This window comes from Saccostrea cucullata, unplaced genomic scaffold (assembly GCF_032062105.1).
Source record: "Saccostrea cucullata isolate Sc308-1 unplaced genomic scaffold, CSIRO_AGI_Scuc_v1 ctg7729, whole genome shotgun sequence".
Classification (NCBI taxonomy): Eukaryota; Metazoa; Mollusca; class Bivalvia; order Ostreida; family Ostreidae; genus Saccostrea; species Saccostrea cuccullata.
In genome coordinates, this window is record NW_026933176.1 from 12,817 (window position 1) to 31,808 (window position 18,992).

General features: G+C 32.8%; 1 protein-coding gene and 1 pseudogene across 1 annotated transcript; both read left to right on the top strand.

Moving 5' to 3' along the window:
- The first annotated feature begins 271 nt into the window (after positions 1–271).
- On the top strand, positions 272–4,745 carry LOC134237525 (fibrinogen C domain-containing protein 1-B-like; annotated as a pseudogene).
- Positions 4,746–10,991: 6,246 nt separating this feature from the next.
- Positions 10,992–18,992, top strand: LOC134237524 (uncharacterized). Its single transcript, XM_062719611.1, has 3 exons — positions 10,992–11,091; positions 18,157–18,384; positions 18,892–18,992. Exons 1-3 carry the CDS (start codon positions 11,037–11,039, stop codon positions 18,975–18,977), a joined length of 369 nt encoding a protein of 122 aa, XP_062575595.1. The 5' UTR covers positions 10,992–11,036; the 3' UTR covers positions 18,978–18,992.

Consider the following 18,992-nt stretch of genomic DNA (forward strand, 5'->3'; position numbering starts at 1 on the left):
AGAGAATTAAAAAATAACCAGGCAAGTCAGGGACTGGTAGATCCACCAGGCACAAACTCAAAGGAATCATATCTCGATGATCTCTCAAACCAACTGCTACAGCAACTAGACGATCTAGTTTCAGATAAAAAACTAGAAAGCGGTGAAATAATTGAACAATCGTCTTTTGTTGGATAACTAAAAGACCAAGACGATGACGTCGATGAACAGTTAAAGGAGTATTTACATTACACCTCTGTCAAACTTCAGGAATGGTGTGACTCTTGTACACATTGTTTCAAGGGTTTTATTATTATATCCGAGTGTGCACCGTACTCACCTTTTATTTTTGCTAATTGTGAATCAGAAAGCCCGATGAAGTACTCTGAATCTGACAATGAACCAGAAAGTTTAGAAATCATTCCAAAAAATGAACAAAAGGAATCAAACAAAACAGGATTCTGAAACTTCACAAAATGTACAGCCGCCTGATCCTGATGATATGACGAGTGTTCAAAAGGAAGACAAAAATATCCTCCATGTTGATCAATACAATGAAACCAATGAAGAGGAGGTTTTAAAGGCTATGGAAAAGACCATAGAAGAACTTGATCTAAAGCAAACTATGACAAAGAAAAATGTACAAAACGAATAAAAAGATATGACAAAAGAACAAACAAGTATGAATACAAGGGAATCTGATTTCGGTAAAGAAAGCTAAGAAAATATTAATAAAATGAAAAGCGAGGTACACCCAAATTCTGTCACAAAACATGTGAAAGAAGATACAATTCGTAGAAACGAAAGTGATATGAGCGGCTCACATAAAAACGAAAAATATGTTGACCATCCTGGTGATAAAGCCAAATTACAAGAATTACAGAAGAATAAAGAAAACAGTAACGAGAGTACGAATCTAGAAAATAAAGAACATAAAACTGATATAGCAAAAGGAAAAAAAACACCTCAGTAAAGTATGTTGCAGATGGACAAAGTGACCCAAAAGGTTCGTATCAAATTATGATACCAAGTTTCATCAGATTATGCTTATTCATCAGCGTAACTTGTATTTATCTTTCTGTATTTTGTTAAACTTCTTTTACAGATTGTTACGATTACTTTCTCAAAGGAAACATGAGGAATGGTGTCTATAAGGTTCGACCCTATGGCACCAATAGACTAATTCAAGTACACTGCGACATGAAGAAAAGCGGTTGGACGTTGATTCAGAAGCGACAGGATGGTACCACCAATTTCTATAGGGACTGGGAGGATTACAGAGAGGGATTCGGAGGTATGCCATAGATCCATTGTCATTATAAAAATCTCACCACAAAGTAAACAGATGTCTTGGAGGATGAGCCACTAGATGTCGAACATTTGAATACGCAGCACAGTTAAGGTTACAAAAAGGAGGCGGAGCCTAATTTGTACGGGAAAACTTGACTATGACATCATACACAATATACGTCAAACAACATTTCTTTAAAATACCACAAAATGAGTTTATCTGCTAATTTAACCAGTAAGAAATCATCAAACTACATAAAAACTTACTACAGCGTGTTGTTTTGTCGTTAGTTAAATCCCACATAACAAGTTATAAACAAGTCACTGATCGCAATACCCTTGTCAATATGACGTCATTTCTTACAACGTGACGTAGTTTGTATGCAGTGAGAGACAGATCAAGTAATATTTTCTCAACAAAATATGCATTCTATAATTAAATAAAATATTATTTACAGATATTCTATGGGGCAATAACTTGAATTTAATGTCTTCTTCACTATTTTATTAATATATTTTCTGTACATTACGTATTTAATTGACACTGCCGTATATTTGTATGCAAGTACATCGGAGGGTAATGTGGGGGGTCTTAATAAATCGATCTAGTGCAAGGGCATACACCCTATGGATCAAAGTAAGCTTTTATATTTCAACTATAGATCTATTCAGGTATCTGAAAAGTGCTGCGATCCTAATGAAATCTTAAAAACAATTTAATTATATCAATATTTCATGCCGCTGACCAGCAAAAAATATAGCATTCGGTCATACAAGTATAATTTTAACAATGAAATTGCAGAATTTAGACAGGATCGCAGCACTTTTTAGAAACTATAATGCGTGTTGAAAATATTTATATACTAAACTTGGAAATTTATCTTGGTTATGCCCTTGCACTAGTGACATTTATATGTAACATCAATACTTCAAGTCAATGTGCTAAAATCGCGTGACTGCCGCATCACGTGACTAGTCTAAATATAAAATATAATCGTCCTCGATATGTAGTTATTAATCATAATTACAATGTATCTGATATAAATAATATACTAAAAATAATCGCCATCCCGATTACGAATACATTTTTAAATACAAAACTTAGTTGATATTTCCATTGCGCACCTTAACTGTGCTGCGTAGTGTGTCCGTCGACAAGGGGGGAGGCTTACTCCTACGTACCTGATACCACCTCTGGTTTTCCATGTCTTTGCTTTTTCTCGATCGGTTTTATTCATGTCTTTGCCTGTTCACGATCGGTTTTATTCATGTTTTTGCCTGTTCACGATTTAATCGTCCATGTCTTTGCCCGTTCACGATCTGTTTTGTCCATGTCTTTGCCTGTTCACGATTTCTTTTGTGAAATCGTAAAGATTAATGAGATTGAACATTGTTCGTTATCTTTACCTTTTACATATTAGCACGCCAAAGGAAAAGGAGTGCATAAAAATCTCAATGATGTCTGTCAATTGCCTGCCTAATCATTTTTATACCCCCCCCCCGCTTGAAAAGTGGGAGGGTATATAGTGATCGGGTTGCACGTCCGTCTGTTACACTTTGGGGTACCCATCTCTTATCCACAACTCCTCTTTTACCACTGAGTGAAATTTAATGAAACTTTCACAGAATCTTTATTACATATTGCCATTGTGCACCTTTTATTTTACTTTTTGATCCGACACATATTTTTGGTTTCCCGGCCACAGCAAAACATGGACTTTTTCATCAGTTGTAACCATATGGGAGGCGGGGGGTATCATTTAGTGAGCTCATTACTCACAGTACATCTAGTTTTTTTTTTATTATACGAGGGTCATTCAAAGAGTTCGTAGACTTTTGTCATAACTTTTTTATTTAACGTCATATAATAACCAAATTTAGTAAAGATATTTTAACAATGAATTCGAACAAATTAAACAAAAAAAATTGGAAAATATCTTGATAATTAACAAAATTATCAAAGATTTTAGACGGCAAAAATGGGGTCACGGAGCAGGGTCAAAATTTAGCTATTTACTAATTATACACTTTATAATGTCTTAGAGTCATACCTCTGATAAATGGCGCTTAAACGAAATAAAATTGAAATATTTAAATTTAATTTTGTCCTATTACTTCAGATGCTAAAATTTAATGCAATACATAGCTTCGTTTAAAAGATATCAATTTCTAAATACAGATATACTTCATGAAAAAAAAAGCAAAAAACGAGGACCTCGAAGGACGTCACGGAGCAGCGAGTAGCGATAAAGTTTTGTTTTACATTCGGGAAACCTTTAATTCGAACTCTGTGAATGCTTGATGAACCAGGAAATAGATATACAGAATGTGCTATGCATTTGTTTATAATGGAAATGACTACTTTATGAGTCTAAGAGACTTTGAATCAGATCATGAACGGTCTGCAAAGAAACAAATTATGGTAAAAAATCTTGTCAAAAAGTTAGTAACGTCATGAAACGTGATTTGCGATTCACTATTTCGGAGCTTGTGCAAACAAGAGTTACGCGATAAAGAATTTTAAAACAGTAACATTCAAACTTAAGGTACTCAAATAATTGTTAGCGAACTAAGTGTCAAGGCCTATGGATACGAATTCATGTATTGGGAAGAAGATACAAACCGTTTATAAAATGAAAAGGCAGAGTAATTTTGAGAAACTTTCTCGACTTTTTTTTTTGACCTCACAGCGTTATTAACCGTGCTCCGTGGAAACAAACCGTGTTGCTTTTAAAACTGTCTAACACGAGTTCCATTTAATGAAATCGAATGAAACTTTACACACTGACAAAATAAATGTTTTTACTTATAAAAATGTATAAATCTGAAATTTTGAAAGAATAATGATGATGGTGGGCATTGTCTGCGTATTTTTTGAATGACCCTCGTATTATGAAAGAAAATTTCAAATTGCCAAGAAATACTACTCTAATATAGCGATTTGTATATGCCTTTCAAACTATTCAGACCATAGAGATATTCATATTAGTATTTTTAAATCTTCGTTTATTATTTTGTAGGTGTATTTGGAGAACATTGGCTCAGGAACGACGTGATACACCGACTCACAAATCAGGATCACTATACACTTAGAATTGAGATAACGGACTGGGATAAAAACAGTAAATACGCTGAATGTAGCACGTTTTTAGTTGATGATGAAGATGCAGGGTACAAATTGCATATCGGAGGTTACTAGCAAGACGCCGGTGATGGAATGATTAAACATAATAAAAAATTCTCCACCCGAGATGTTGACAATGATCAAGTTGTGAAGGAATTTGGTGGAAGTTGCGCAAAGAAATTCCACGCAGCATGGTGGTTTTATAAGTGCTACCAGAGCAATTTAAATGGAAAATATTGTAGAAATGGGAAAATATGATGGTGCAACATGGAAACCCTATACTGGCACAATCTATTCGCTTAAACACGTGGAGATGAAAATAAGACCGAATTTAGAGCGTAAAATGACATAAATATCAGAAAGAAGGATTCTCAATTCATAACACATTTAATTTTATATCAACGTTTCATGAAGTGTTAAAGTTATTAATACATGTATTTATCAATTAAGATTTATTTAAACAATATGAGTTTATTAGGTGGAGCTCATACAGAAAATCATAATTCATGACACGATTTAAAATACAAGTGTATCCTAATATATGAATATTTTTGCCTCCTATTTAGTCTGATAAAGCTGTAAAGAATTTTTTTTTGTAAAAACAATCTAGCTTGCTGTGCACACAAATACTCTGAAGTTTATCACATTATCACAGGTACTTGTGGACAGGACCTCCCCTCCAGGATATTGAACTCCGGGGCTTATAAGATATTTTTTTTCACAAATTATATTTATTACACTTATTCATCATGTGTACAATATGAACAATTTGAAATAATCGTCAAAACCCTAAAACGATCGCTCCAAAAAAACTACCCCACTGTAAATAAGGGAGAAAGGCATGCCACTCCGGTTTGTTTACGTTGTACCCCATTGGTCTTTCTGGGTTTAAAAACATGTATTTATTTTATTTCAACCTAAAATGTCGATTCACACCGTCTCTACATATATTTCTGTCTTAGTCTAGCTATCGGATTAGCTTTGAATTTGGTAAGAAACCCACAATATCTCCTTAAACAGTATTCCAGTCCGAACGTTGACATTTCCTTAGGTAATCGCAACGGAAGTGCATAGAGAATGTTTCACTTGTTACTTATTAGGATAACGCCCGAGAGAGTTTTGGCCTGACGTAATCATCTCTCTCGGGTGTTATCATACATTTTCTATGCACTTCCGTTGCTTTTACTAAGGGAAATATCAACATTCTGACTGGAATGCATGAAGTAACAATTATTGTTATTTCCAATATTGAATTAATAATTGAATGAATTATAGTTATTTCCATCCATATGTTGACATAATATTGACTTAGCGAGCTTCAAATTAAATCTAGTTTGACAGAGTCTAACACATCTATTTCACATATAGATATTTTTTTTAAACTTTTCAATCGTTTAACCTAAATTACTTAAATATGTAAATCTCGTTTGCTCTTTTCACTTCTACGGAGTTTATATCTCTCAGTTAATAAAATACTCAAAAGCATGCCCTTTTGTGACTCGGGTCTTTAAAGTCTTATCCAATTTACTCCTCTACTTCATTTAAGAAATGGTTTACATCAGACGTAGATATTCTAGAAAAAAAAACCCAAGGAATTCTTCAGTTTGAATATGCTTTTTTTCCTCAAAACCAATGGCATCAAAATCTTTGACATTTCCACACATTCTACAACCATTACCCAAGAAAATAAATAAATTCAGGTTCAGATTTTTGACATCTTAGTCAGATACTTTATTGTGTATACTAGTATATCATGTGTTTCTAAGTTAAAGACTAATGTTGAAAAGATGCTAGAATTTTTGATCGACATCTTTGTAATTTTTGAAGATTAAGTATACAGTCTGTCAAAAATTCTGTCGGAATTCCCATGGGTATCAATTTCGCCACGTTTTTAGCAGGCCTATTCTTTGCAGAAGAATATGGAGATAACAAACAGTTTCCATATAAAAGTCCATAAAATAATACAAAATAGGAGCAGAGCAAACACGGACATCCGAAACATCAGAGGTGGGATCAGGTGCCATAGAGGAGTGAGCATCCCCTTCTGAGCGGTCAAACCCGCCGTGTGCTCCTTGTCATGATCGGGAAATAAAGGAAAGATCCGTTGTCAATTCAGTGTATAAATAATGTACTTACAATTAGTATGAAATACATCAGTAAACATTTCACTCAATGATAAATTGTATTTGCTGATAACGTCTTTGTATCGACCATAGAACTTATAAAATGATGACTTTAAACGAGACTGCTGATATTCTTGTTTCATCAAACTGCTTGTCAATAATTTACCTCTTTTTAGACATTGTTCATACGTAGAGCATGCTCTTGCGTATCGAATCAACTGAGAAATATACACTCCTTATGCAGGTGATGGAGGTATATTGCTGCATATGTAATGGAAGTTGACGATAGAAAAGTTAAAATCATCATATTTATTATATACCTCGTATCGCCGTAGGAATGGAAATTACCATTGATAATTGACAATACGTCTTCGAGTTGAAGGCCACAGCAAGTGCTTTCTTTTTTTTACGAATAAGATTTTGCACAAAATCTGCTTCATATGAATATAAAAATAGGTCTGCTAATAACGGAGCGCAATTGGTACCCATGGGAGTTCCAGTAGATTGTTGTAATACCTGGTCTCCAAAAAGCACATAGATATTGTCAATCAGAAACTCAAGCATCTTTTTGATGTCAACTTCAGAGTACTTGTGTTTGCAATCAGAGTGTGTTTTAACAAAATAATTTTGCAAATGACCATGCAATGACCAGGTAAGTAAATTTACGAGTTCCATTTTTATTTAAAAAGCAGCTGTCAATGAGATCAAAAAGCCTGGACTTTAATTTATCACTGGGAATCGTTGTGTATAAAGTTGAGAAGTCGTTTTTAAGCTGTTGATTTTGGTAAAATTTTGTGATTTCAAATTGTTCAAAAGTTTATTGGAATTTTTGAGTATCCTCGTTTGATTCACACCACTTCTTGAATATATTGTTGCACAGTACTCTTGAAGTTTTTCCTTCACTACTGTCAATATCTTAGTGAGGAGTAACGAAAGAGGCTTGGTTGAACATTTACTGGAACCCGCAATGTTTTTTTTTGGTTGTAAGGATTTTTATGAAGTTTCGGAATATATAAAGGGTAGTTCAAATTCATTTTGGCTCTGTGGAATATTAAAAATATTCAAAACTGACATATGATTTTGAAGAATTTCTTCCTTAGAGAGGGAAGTATGAGTATAAGTAGGATTACCACTTATAGAATTAAATCCAAGTTCTTCTACAATACAATGTATATAATGAGCCTTACAAACGAAGACAATGTTGGTACCTGCTTTGTCGGCAGGGACCAGCACGTAATGATCATGTAATCAACTTTAACAGGGAAACATGATTTTTAACACTATAAAACCCATATCTGTTGTTCAGAAATGTTTTTTTTCTACTAGCAAAAAGTATCCAAATATGAATGTTTCACACTATGATTTTTTATAATATAAGTTCACACAAACATACTTCTTTTTATGTAGATGTTTGTGAAATAATTGTGCACTATATGATATATCTTTGTGTGAACTTATATACTAATGCCATTTGAGTTTTTAATATTTATTTTCAATCCTCCATTAGATATATCCATATGAATTCGAAATTAAAAAATCATAGTGGTTGACATATTGATATCATACCCGGTATTTGGATACTTTTTACTAGAAGAAAACATAATTTCTAATCAACAGATATAGGTTTTATTTCTAATCAACAGATATAGTTTTATAGTGTTAAAAATTATGTTTCCCTGTCTAAATTGAACGTCTGAAATAGAAAGTTAAGTATTGTTGAGAGTTTCCAAAAAAAAATCATTAAAGCATTGTTTACAGGAAATATTTTCTCGATAAAACAGAAGAGCAGGACAATCTGATGAGCCACATGCAAATTGCAGTCAGAGATATTGGTACAAACTTTATCAATTTAGTTATCTCTTGTGTTGCACATGTTTAAGGGTAAGTTTTTAATATTATATATTCTGTAAGTCGTTTTTAATACTATTTAAAAGGGTTAAAATATCAATAAATTTTAAGGCATATAATCTTTTGAGTTTTAGAAGTTTGAATTTAATTACATTGTAGATTTTTTATTTCCTAAATAAACATTGAACTCATTTGCACGCATTAGATTTAGGAAGCCATCATGTATGATAAAGTTATTAGAATGCTGCAGAATTTATTGTTAAAAATTCCAGAAGTTACAATGAAAATACTGTACTCTCTAATCTCAACTTCTTGATTGATATTTTTTTTATTTATCGCTAAAATATTTTCCTACTCAAGTGTTTGTTCTATCATTAAATTTAACTAAACATGTACCGGTACGCGATCCTCAAATTAACCATGTACGTATTTTTTTCGCCCGAATTTATTCGGGGCGTATATTGTTTTTGTCCTGTCTGTCTGTTTGTCTGTTTATCTGTTTGTCTGATTGTCTGTTTGTCTGTCTGTTGTCAACACCTTCGCCATAACTTTTGAACCGTGAGAGATAGAGACTTCATATTTGGTATGCATACTCCACTAATTACGCACTTCCAAATGACACCAAGGTCAATGATCTTGTGACTTTGACTGTGACCTATATGCTAAAAATAACTTATTCGAGCTTTCGCCATAACTTTTTAAAACAAGAGATACAGACTTTATATTTGGTATGCATACTTCACTAATTAAGTGCTTTCAAATGACACCAAGGACAATGACCTTGTGACCTTGACTGTGACCTATTTGCTAAAAATTGCTTTTTAGAACTTTGTTGCCGCCGGGCGCATAGTGTTTCACAAACACATCTTGTTTATATATAAAATTAGAAAAAAAATTTCCTCTGTTCTCTTCTATCTCATTTAAGATCTATTTACAGTTAACATGCGCCTTTTTACTCAAGGTGATCAAATTTTACATATGATTCAGTATAATTTAGTGCAGGTTGGGTGATTATGATAGTAAGATTTGTAAGTAAGCAATTCTTTCTCCTGGTGCAATATTCATGTCTTATCCAGCTAGCTGAAAAATAACTTTCAGTAAATTTACCCCTTATACATTTTCAATCATGTGAACGCAATGGCCAATTTCCAATAGTTTTGTAATTTTAAAATACATGTACCGGTAGTTGATAAAATATAGTATTATCGATTTCATTAAAATATGCTCTTTTTATATTAGAAAGAACCATGACAATCCGTTGTATATATAGTCAAATTAATTTGTCATTTAAACAAAAAATAGTAAAGTTTCCTGGCGCATCGATATCATGGAAGGAACACTGAGATGAAGAACAACTAGAAAGCCCAAAAAGTATTTAAAAATACTTTAACAATTCAGACATCGTACTGATATACATTCAGACAGTGAGTGCATTTGAACACATTGCAAATATTAACATTCACACACCAACAGCAACATTCCCGCGGTCATGAATTAAATTTTCTTTTTGGACAAATATTTTGCATGAGAACCTGGACCATATTTCCGGCATCAGATTAGCAATTGAGGAATTGAGGAACCAACATGACTTTGACTGACAAATCAGCTGAATGAGAATTTCATTATGGGTTACTATGAATACTACAGGAAAAAAGAAAAATCGTATGGCGATCAGAAAGGCACAAAGACTATTTTTCCATCCATTTTGTAAATTCTAAGCACTTTAATATTCTATTATTTTCATGCTCTCAATGACAATCAATTCATTTGTTAAATAAATGGCGGAAGAATGGGTTTCTCAAAGTCATACTGCAAAGCGATTTGCGTCTGTATCAATTCCTTTGTTGTACTATCGGTGAATACAAATGTCAGGTGGATTACCTGACCAAAACACGTGAACACGAGTATAGTTAAGTAAAAATGTTTTGTCCATTTACATGTAAATGCATAAGAGGTGCTGCTCGTTTTCTTTACCCCTGAAGCGCTAGTGTTCTGAACTTGATACAAACTACATTTTATTAAACATATTTTTTTTCTAGTTAATAAAAGATTAAAAACGCCCGTGACATCTTTAAATTTATAGTTTCCAATCTTTGTATTTTGTTCATTAGAACGTTTTTTTTCTTTCAATTTTTCACTCCATTGACATGATCATAGATTGACCTGAACCACGTGTTTGAAGTAAAATGTAGATATGTATTTGGCGTAAGCGTTGCTATTCAACGATTGGCCAGTTGCTCGTGGTAAGATCCTCTGTGCGCATTATTAACAATAGCCATATAAGGCAAACAAATGTTTATCAGTGTAGATGATATTACATATCTATTTTTTTAAGCGTATCGGTCGCCAGTGAGCTCTAATTTTCGCCGTAAATTATGACAAGATTTATTGCTATTTTAACTCCAACCCCCTTAGCCACCCTTTTCTGTTGAAAATCATGAAAGTCTCTCAGAATGGTCGGGAAACACATTTTTCACAGGACATGTTTTCAAAAGAAACAGACTATAGCAATTTCCTGTATCTTATTAATTTTATTTATAAGATCAGTTCTACCCTATAACCTTTGAATAGTTCAACCTAACCACGTGTCTTAAATTTAAATCACAATACAAATAGTAGGGGTGATTATGGTGAATATCTTTATATTTTAACTCTTACTTTCAGATTTTAAAATGGATTTATCATCACTGGTTATTGTTCTGTTAAATGTGTTGGACACAGTAATTGGTATGTAAAAGGTGCATGCTTCATACTAATTTTGTATAAGTGGTTTGACATACAAAACACAGACGACAAATTAGTCTCTGTAAATACTATATGGTTCAGAAATTCTAAAAGGAAACGAGAAAATATCTTTTCTGCTTAATAGATCCTGTAGTGTGAGTCACTAATAATCAAGTAGAGAGACTAATTATTCACTTGTGTTGCCTTGTTCATCAATTACACACATTCATTTAAACACTTATATGAACCAAGATCACTGTATTTTTTATTTGTTCGGAACTAGATGCAAAGTCATGGACAGAAATAATATAAATCACTAACACGAAAAAATCAACTTACCCCTTTATATTATCAAATCTAAATTTTGTATATTAAAAATGTGTTGATATGGAATAATTTTGGACCTCTTTACTCGATCTGCTTTGGTCTACTGAGGTTTAATGCATGCAATATTCAAAATAAAACTAATTCTTTTCACATAAGTAAACCCAAATGAAAAAAAAATCAACAGTCAAAAAGTTAAATTGATAAAAAAAGGGAAAAAATAAAACGGGACTTCGAAGAATAATATTTGGAGCTCTTAAATTTCTTTAAAATTATTAATATATTTTATCAAGAATATGGAGATAACAAACAGTATTCAATATCAAAGTCCATAAAACAATACAAAATAGAAGCAGAACAAACACGGACCTCCGAAACATGAGGTGGGATCAGGTGCCATGGAGGAGTCAGCATCTCCTGCTGACTGTTTACATCCGCCGTGTGCTCCTTGTCATGATCGGGAAATAACGGAAAAATCTGTCGTCAATTCAGTGCATGATAATGGACTAACAATTAGTATGAAAAACGTCAGTCAGTATATGACTCAATAATAAATTGTATTTGCTGACAAGGTCATTGTATCGACCATGGAACTTACGAAATGATGACTTTAAACGAGACTGCTGATATTCTTGTTTCATCAACTTTCTTGTCAATAATTTACCTCGTTTTAGAAATTGTTCATACGTAGAGCATGCTCTTGCGTATCGAATCAACTGAGATATATAATTATACTCCGTATACAGGTGATGAAGGTATATTGCTGCATAAGTAAGGGAAGTTGACGATAGAAAAGTTAAAGTCATCACGTTTATCATATAGCTTGGTTGTTAGATTATCATTAACGTCTTTTCCAAGTAAAATATCCAAGTACGAAACAAATGTGTCAGACTCTTTGGTTTCTTTTATCTCAAGCTCACCAGGATATATCCCATCGACGTAAGAATGGAAATTACCATTGTTAATTGACAATACGTCGTCGATTTATCTAAATGTCGAGTTGAAGGCCATAACAAGTGTTTTCTTCTTTTCACGCATAAGATTTTGCACAAATGATAGTTGTAAAAAGTAAATAAAATGATAATAATAAATTGTTTGAATCAGCAGTATTTCAGCCCAACTATGCTGTATGACTGCATGTAAAAACATAAGAAAGAATAAATTTTATGTTATACACTAGACAAATTTGCTAACGCACCATCTAAGAGAATTGGCATTTTAAAAACCTGTTTATGATCTATTTGATATATAAATTTGTTACTTTAATGAAAAAGAATTCATATTAATGTCAAACCTTATAAATAACTACAATGTTGACTTAAGTGTGACCAAATCATAGAAAAAAACGTGTCTATTCCATTTTCGATGAAAAAAATTCAGTTTTTTCTTTGAATTTGTGTTCTTTACATTTATACTAAATAAAAATTCAGAGAAAAGTTACAACGTATGCGGCGTTTGACACTAGAAGAGCGTGCTAAAACAGAAAGTATGGCGTCTTCACGGGGTTCCATTAGAGAAATCTGTAAAAATTTAAAACTCATGAAAAAGTGTTGCAAATACATTAACAAACATAAAAATGTTTACTTTAGATAACCACAGCATTACGTTAGCAGTATAATTTGAAAATTGTACCACAAAACTAATGTACTAAGGAAACATTCCGTATAAATTAAATTATGACAATTGATGTTTTCCCTATATGAAGTGCAAATACAACTAGAGTCAAAAAGCCCTAGTTTTTAAAGACAGCCATACCAGAAATTTATGTAAATGAAGTGCATGTTTCAATTTTAAATCATCATGATTAGTAATTAACTAATTATATGAACATAACTACCTCCTTGTCCTTTTTCTCTCAGACTTTCTGAGAAAATATTATGTTATTGATTATTTATCGTGTTTGCTGTAGATATCTTTCTTTTTTAAGGGGGATGTACAAACCAATTGGATCTATTCTGGTATGAAATAAGAAATGCCAAGAATGCGCTTAATACTCGTCTAAACTAGCCCAAAGTTACTCAAAATGTTAATGCACTAGTAACCTACTGTTAGAGACCAAAATTAGTAAATAATTAAGTTTATTGTGTCTTAATTAGGAGGAAATTAATTATGGTAGAACTGCGCAGCTACAGCATTCACGAGATGAAAAATGCATTGAAAATGGTGTTTGTTTGATTCATTGATAATATGGCTACAACCATTTGTTTCGCTTTTTTCTTGTCATTATATAAAATTCTTGAAAATTTGATTTTTCATATGTGTGTCTTCCTGAGGCCATGTGTTTATTTCGTCCGCCATTCCTCTGTCACACAGAGTTCGAATAACATTGACTTTTGAATAAATGCGACCATAATAACATCAAGACAAAAAATTACTAAGTTATAACCATTAGGTAATATTACTTACTACTTTTATTTGTTGCATCGCTTCGTCTGATTAATGAAAAAACGCGATTTTAACCCCACTCCAGCAAATCGGGAAAAACTGTTCTGTTCGTGGCTCGAGTTTCCTAGTTAATATTCTTACACTGAGCACGTGGTTGGCAGATGCATATATCTGCTGTGGATAGATGCGTTTATTACCATGATAATATTTAATTTTTCGTGGAAGAAGTCTTGATAATTTGTTGGTTTCTTTAAAACTCAAGAAAAAAGCTATAAAATGCCCTAAACATTTGTGTTTACGTTGGGTCTTTTTTCTGTGGCGATAGAAGTTATTTTGAAATGGGGCACTGCAAGGAGGATGCTTAGCATTTAATTTGAAAATGTTGAACAATATGCAGTGCATGAAAAACAAAGTGCAATTACATGTCTTACATTCGAAAAGTTGGTACATATGTCTCTTTTGTTTAGCAGTTAGATAGAAAAAATAGGCAGTTAAAGTATTTCCTTCAGGCACCTCACGTAAATATCTTGATTGTTTGCAATCACCAACACATTGTATGGAGTAATGTTTGGACATAAAAACGCATCATGTCTCATTATGTTGACTACGTTGTAAGCTCTTCTTTATTGAACATACGAAGCTTGATAAAATATATTGAGTTGTTTCTTTGAAATTTAGAAGCAATCACAATGTTTGCAAACAAAAGTCCATTGCATATGCTATGTCTATCATCGCAAAAAATGAGAGACTACCCCCCCCCCCCTTCCGAAAATCCTATGTTCTAATAGCTTCTATTTTCAAAATAGTGCCAAAGATTAAAAATTTTTGCATTACTAAGTATGTGATGGAACATGTACTAGCCTTCTAATACCACTTGTTATAAAAATATTTGGTTGCCCTCTCTCCAGATCTACTGCCTAGAAATTGCCCGACTCAATTTTATTTTACATCCAATTACAGGATATTTTTTTTTCTTCCGTCAACAAATATGTTTAAATTTTAAAGAATTTTTTTTTCTCACCATAAATACGGACCCAATAATTTTCCCTGAGTTGGGAGGTCCACCAAACGTCATTTCAAAGATGGAATAAAATATTTAATTATGTTGATTTTTTTCTTTACTCTGTAAAATTGTAATTTTGACAAAATGGGCAAATAGAAAAAAAAATTAATTAAATCTCCTAACCCACTCTGAATGATTTTATTCCTTTTCTAATGTTGCTCCGCTGTAATGAAAATTGTAAATGTTTATTTGACAGAGTATACGGGGGGGGGGGGGGGGGGGCAAAAGTAAACGATATCTTAGGTATTTGATAGTTATATTATTGTTGAAATATTCAAGTTTTTTTCAAATGTAAATTGGAGATCTTTGATAGCATATTGCTTAATTAAAAACAAACCCCTTTTCAAACTTGCTTTCACCGGGCAACATAACAAGTATCATATTCAACCATCTGTCTTCCTTCAATAAACGATCTATCCAATCATTGGTTGAATTATTAGGAAGTCATTTGTCTTAATAAACTATGAACAAATTCATATACAGTCAAACCTGTATCAAGAGACCTTCCAACGGAGAAAGGAAAAAAAGTCACAGGTGGTCTCTTAATACAGGTTGCTTATTTTCAAACATAAAATGCTGAAAATATCACACGTGTATGTTGAATGTATTTTACAACACCTTATGTTTAATTCCACTTTTTAAAAGGTACTGCTCAACTCTAAAATGCTTTTACAATTGTCCTGTTAAGAAACAAAAATTTCGTGATTGTACGTTACTTCAAAGGCATTTTTAAGATATACTATAAATATTTTAGTCGTTTGTTGAATGAGTTCCACTGAGACAACCATTTTTCGTCACAAGTACCTGCATGATGACTTCATTTTCACATTGTGAGCAAAACTTTGTTCAGCATATGCTATTTATAGAACTTGAGTGTGCACCAAATTTGCTTCTAATCTAAATTGTGGTTTGGTAGATATAGAGATAGTTCGAGAACTTTTTGATCACCCCTCGTACTAGTTGATACTAACACACGGTTTTTCATATCGATCTTATGTGTTTAATTTCTTAATTTCTTTGTGTTTCATTGGTGATAATTAAAATTTTGATACATATTATAAGTTATCTGTGGCAAACTTACAAACTCTTAATTTTAAACTTTGATGGTGCTCATTTTTCCTTACCTGGAATCAAAGAGCTTATTTCAATACGTACACTTTTTAACAACTATTCGATAATAATACCAAATAAATTACTTCAAGCCACACTATAACACAGTTCTTCTTTTAAAAGTGTTTATATTTAATATTTGAAATATTTTGCAACTGTAATTATCTTCTACATTTAAAGATTGTTATGTCTCTCCATATTAAGAAGAGGTCTGGAAAACAAAATTCTGTGCTAAAAATAGACCACGTGCAGCTATCAATGAACTACTTTCAAGGTTCTTTACACTCTTTTTGAAGACAACGATACCTTGTTTTGAACTTAAAATTATCATTTAAAGGTGCAAGATTTAGACATTTTCTCAACAAATGGTTGTAGATAGAACATTAATGCACAGTTTGCGTATTTTTTTGGATTTTTTAAGGCTCTGCTGAATTCTGTAGCTGCGCAGTTCTACGGAGCATATCAAAAGCATTTTTCTGCAAAAGTATAGATTATATATGCACAACATGCATTCAGTTATGCATATTTATTGTATCTTTATCATTAGGGTTTAAAATTTGATCAAAATATAATGTACTTTAGCCATTTGAAGAAATGTTTACATTCTGTTCTCACTTCACTAAAGGTGGCCGTACATCCCCCTTAAAGCAATTTGAAAAATAGCATCAGGAACCATTTTTGGAGCAGCATCTAGAAACTTATCATTGCTAATTACCAAGAGACTTTTAAGACTCTGACTTAAATGTATCAGAAATAGTGTCTTTAAACAGAGATTTAGATTCTAGTATACAAAAAATATTCATTATGCTTGAAAACACTCATTTAAGTCTATAACCCAAGTCATTGCAGAATGGAAACATGTCCCTATGGTTCAATCATAACATCTCGGTGTGTACAAATTTGCACTAATTGATTAAAATTAATTTTCATTTAAGCATTGAATTCATATTTTGGGATGTCTTCGGTCCTATAACACACCTGGCCGTGCCGACAAATTGAATACCGCGCGTTCGCGTATTGTCTTTGAGGAAATGATACCAATATATACTTTATGACTGTTAGTATGCCCACTTATGCTTTCCTATACGAATACGTAATACTGCAGATTTTTCATTCAATGGACAATACTAATCATTGCCAAAAGAGAACAACTTCTGAAATATGTAAAAAGACTTCTAGAACCAGGATTTTGTAGTAAAAACATTCTAGACCACACAGTGAAAATAAAATTTCAACCTCATTGCACCTTAGTACACTACCAAACAAATTCCAGAAAATGTAAGATGGGTTTTAGAAGAAAAAATCGACTTGGGGCCTTCATTTAATCCCAACGGTGAAAATAAAAATTTCAAAAACTTATTGCACACCTACAGGACACCATCAATCAAATTTCAAAATATGTTTGAACACTTCAAAATAAATTGGAAAGAAATTCAGGGGAAAATTATTATGAGAAAAAGATTTTTGTGCCGACTATCAATTGCCTACAGTGACTACATCGAAGTTCATTTATCTTATGGCATACTACAGTAGGACCCCCCCCCCCCCCCCCTCCCTCAAATTTACTTTAAAAAATATGAATGGACTTCTCTGAACAATGTGAGAGGAGTTTAGGGAACAAAAGTCTATAGAACAGAAATCAAATTATCTTTATTCCTTTTTGCCCTCCAAAGTGAAAATGAAAATTCTGAACCCCCTACAAAACACTCCAGGGACGCCAATAACCATTTTTAAAAAGATAATTAAGCTTCTGCAAAAAATGTTAGATGAGTTCAGGGAACCAGGGCTGAGATTCATGAATCTTCGCAATATATTCCTAAGTTAAAAAAATCACTTAAATTATGTATTTTTTACTTAACTTTTCTAAGTACTGCTTGAAATTGGTAAAAATATTATTTAGTGTAATTTATAAACATACTTAATGCTTAAGTATTGACTTAAAAGCTAGTTGTCCCTAGAAGGCGTCTTAAGTAGATAAATTTTTATACTTATTTATGAACCAATCGTTTAATGAGGATGATGTCTTTATCTGTCTAAAAGCAAAAAAAAAAAAAAAAAAAAAAAAAAAAGGGAATTAAGAGGGAAGTATGCTTGTAATAATTTATAAATGTAATACTAGAATACTAGTAAAGTATTTTCCGTGTTTTATTTTAAAGCCGTCCTTTATTTTATTTTGCTTTATTTAGGATTGGAATGTTCTAAATGTACTCACGTGGTTATCAAGGACGTCCCTTCATTTCTCCAAAGCATTGTATTACCCAAAAGTCCTCAATGTGCCAGCACCCCTCCGGGACAAACGGCCAATGGCGTGAGTTTGGTTAAGTGCCCCAGTAATCCAACGTCAGGACAGGTGTACAAGTGTGGGACCTACACCGGCACCTGCACCATGCAAATTGACCTAATACTCATCAAACGTAAGATTGTCTGAGTGATTTTTAGATAGGTTGTTGCAGATCTAGATTTTGTAAGCTACATCGCAAATTCTCTACATTAATAATCATACTGAACATAAAGTACGAAATGATTTATTAAAAAATGAGTATTTATATTCGGTTGAATTAACCTAGCAAGATAGGCAAGCTGTTTTATGAATTCATCAACTTTCTAATTATCAATAGATTCAAGTGTCGCTGAGTTGTTAAATACAGTTAAAAACTCGAGTTGGAAAATCGATGATCGGTTAATTGATAGTACCAACGAACACACCTTATGAACCCTTTTCTCCTTTTACCCTACTAATCTCTTCGCAGTTTTCGTTTACATTATTACTGCAAATCATAATCATTTGAGGAATAAAATTAAGAGCATTCTGTCTTTTGCCTCTAGGATCTACCCCCTATAAGGTAGTGCTTTTCTCCCAGTATTACCAGTAAATGTGTAGTTTATGATGACGACAAGCACTTGTTTGTGTTTTGTTACAGCCAGTGTAAATGCTGACATAGTATACCGAGACTGTGTGCTGATGGACCCAGCAGTCCCTGCCTCATGCGCCATACAGAACAGGTAGAGTCTATAACATAAC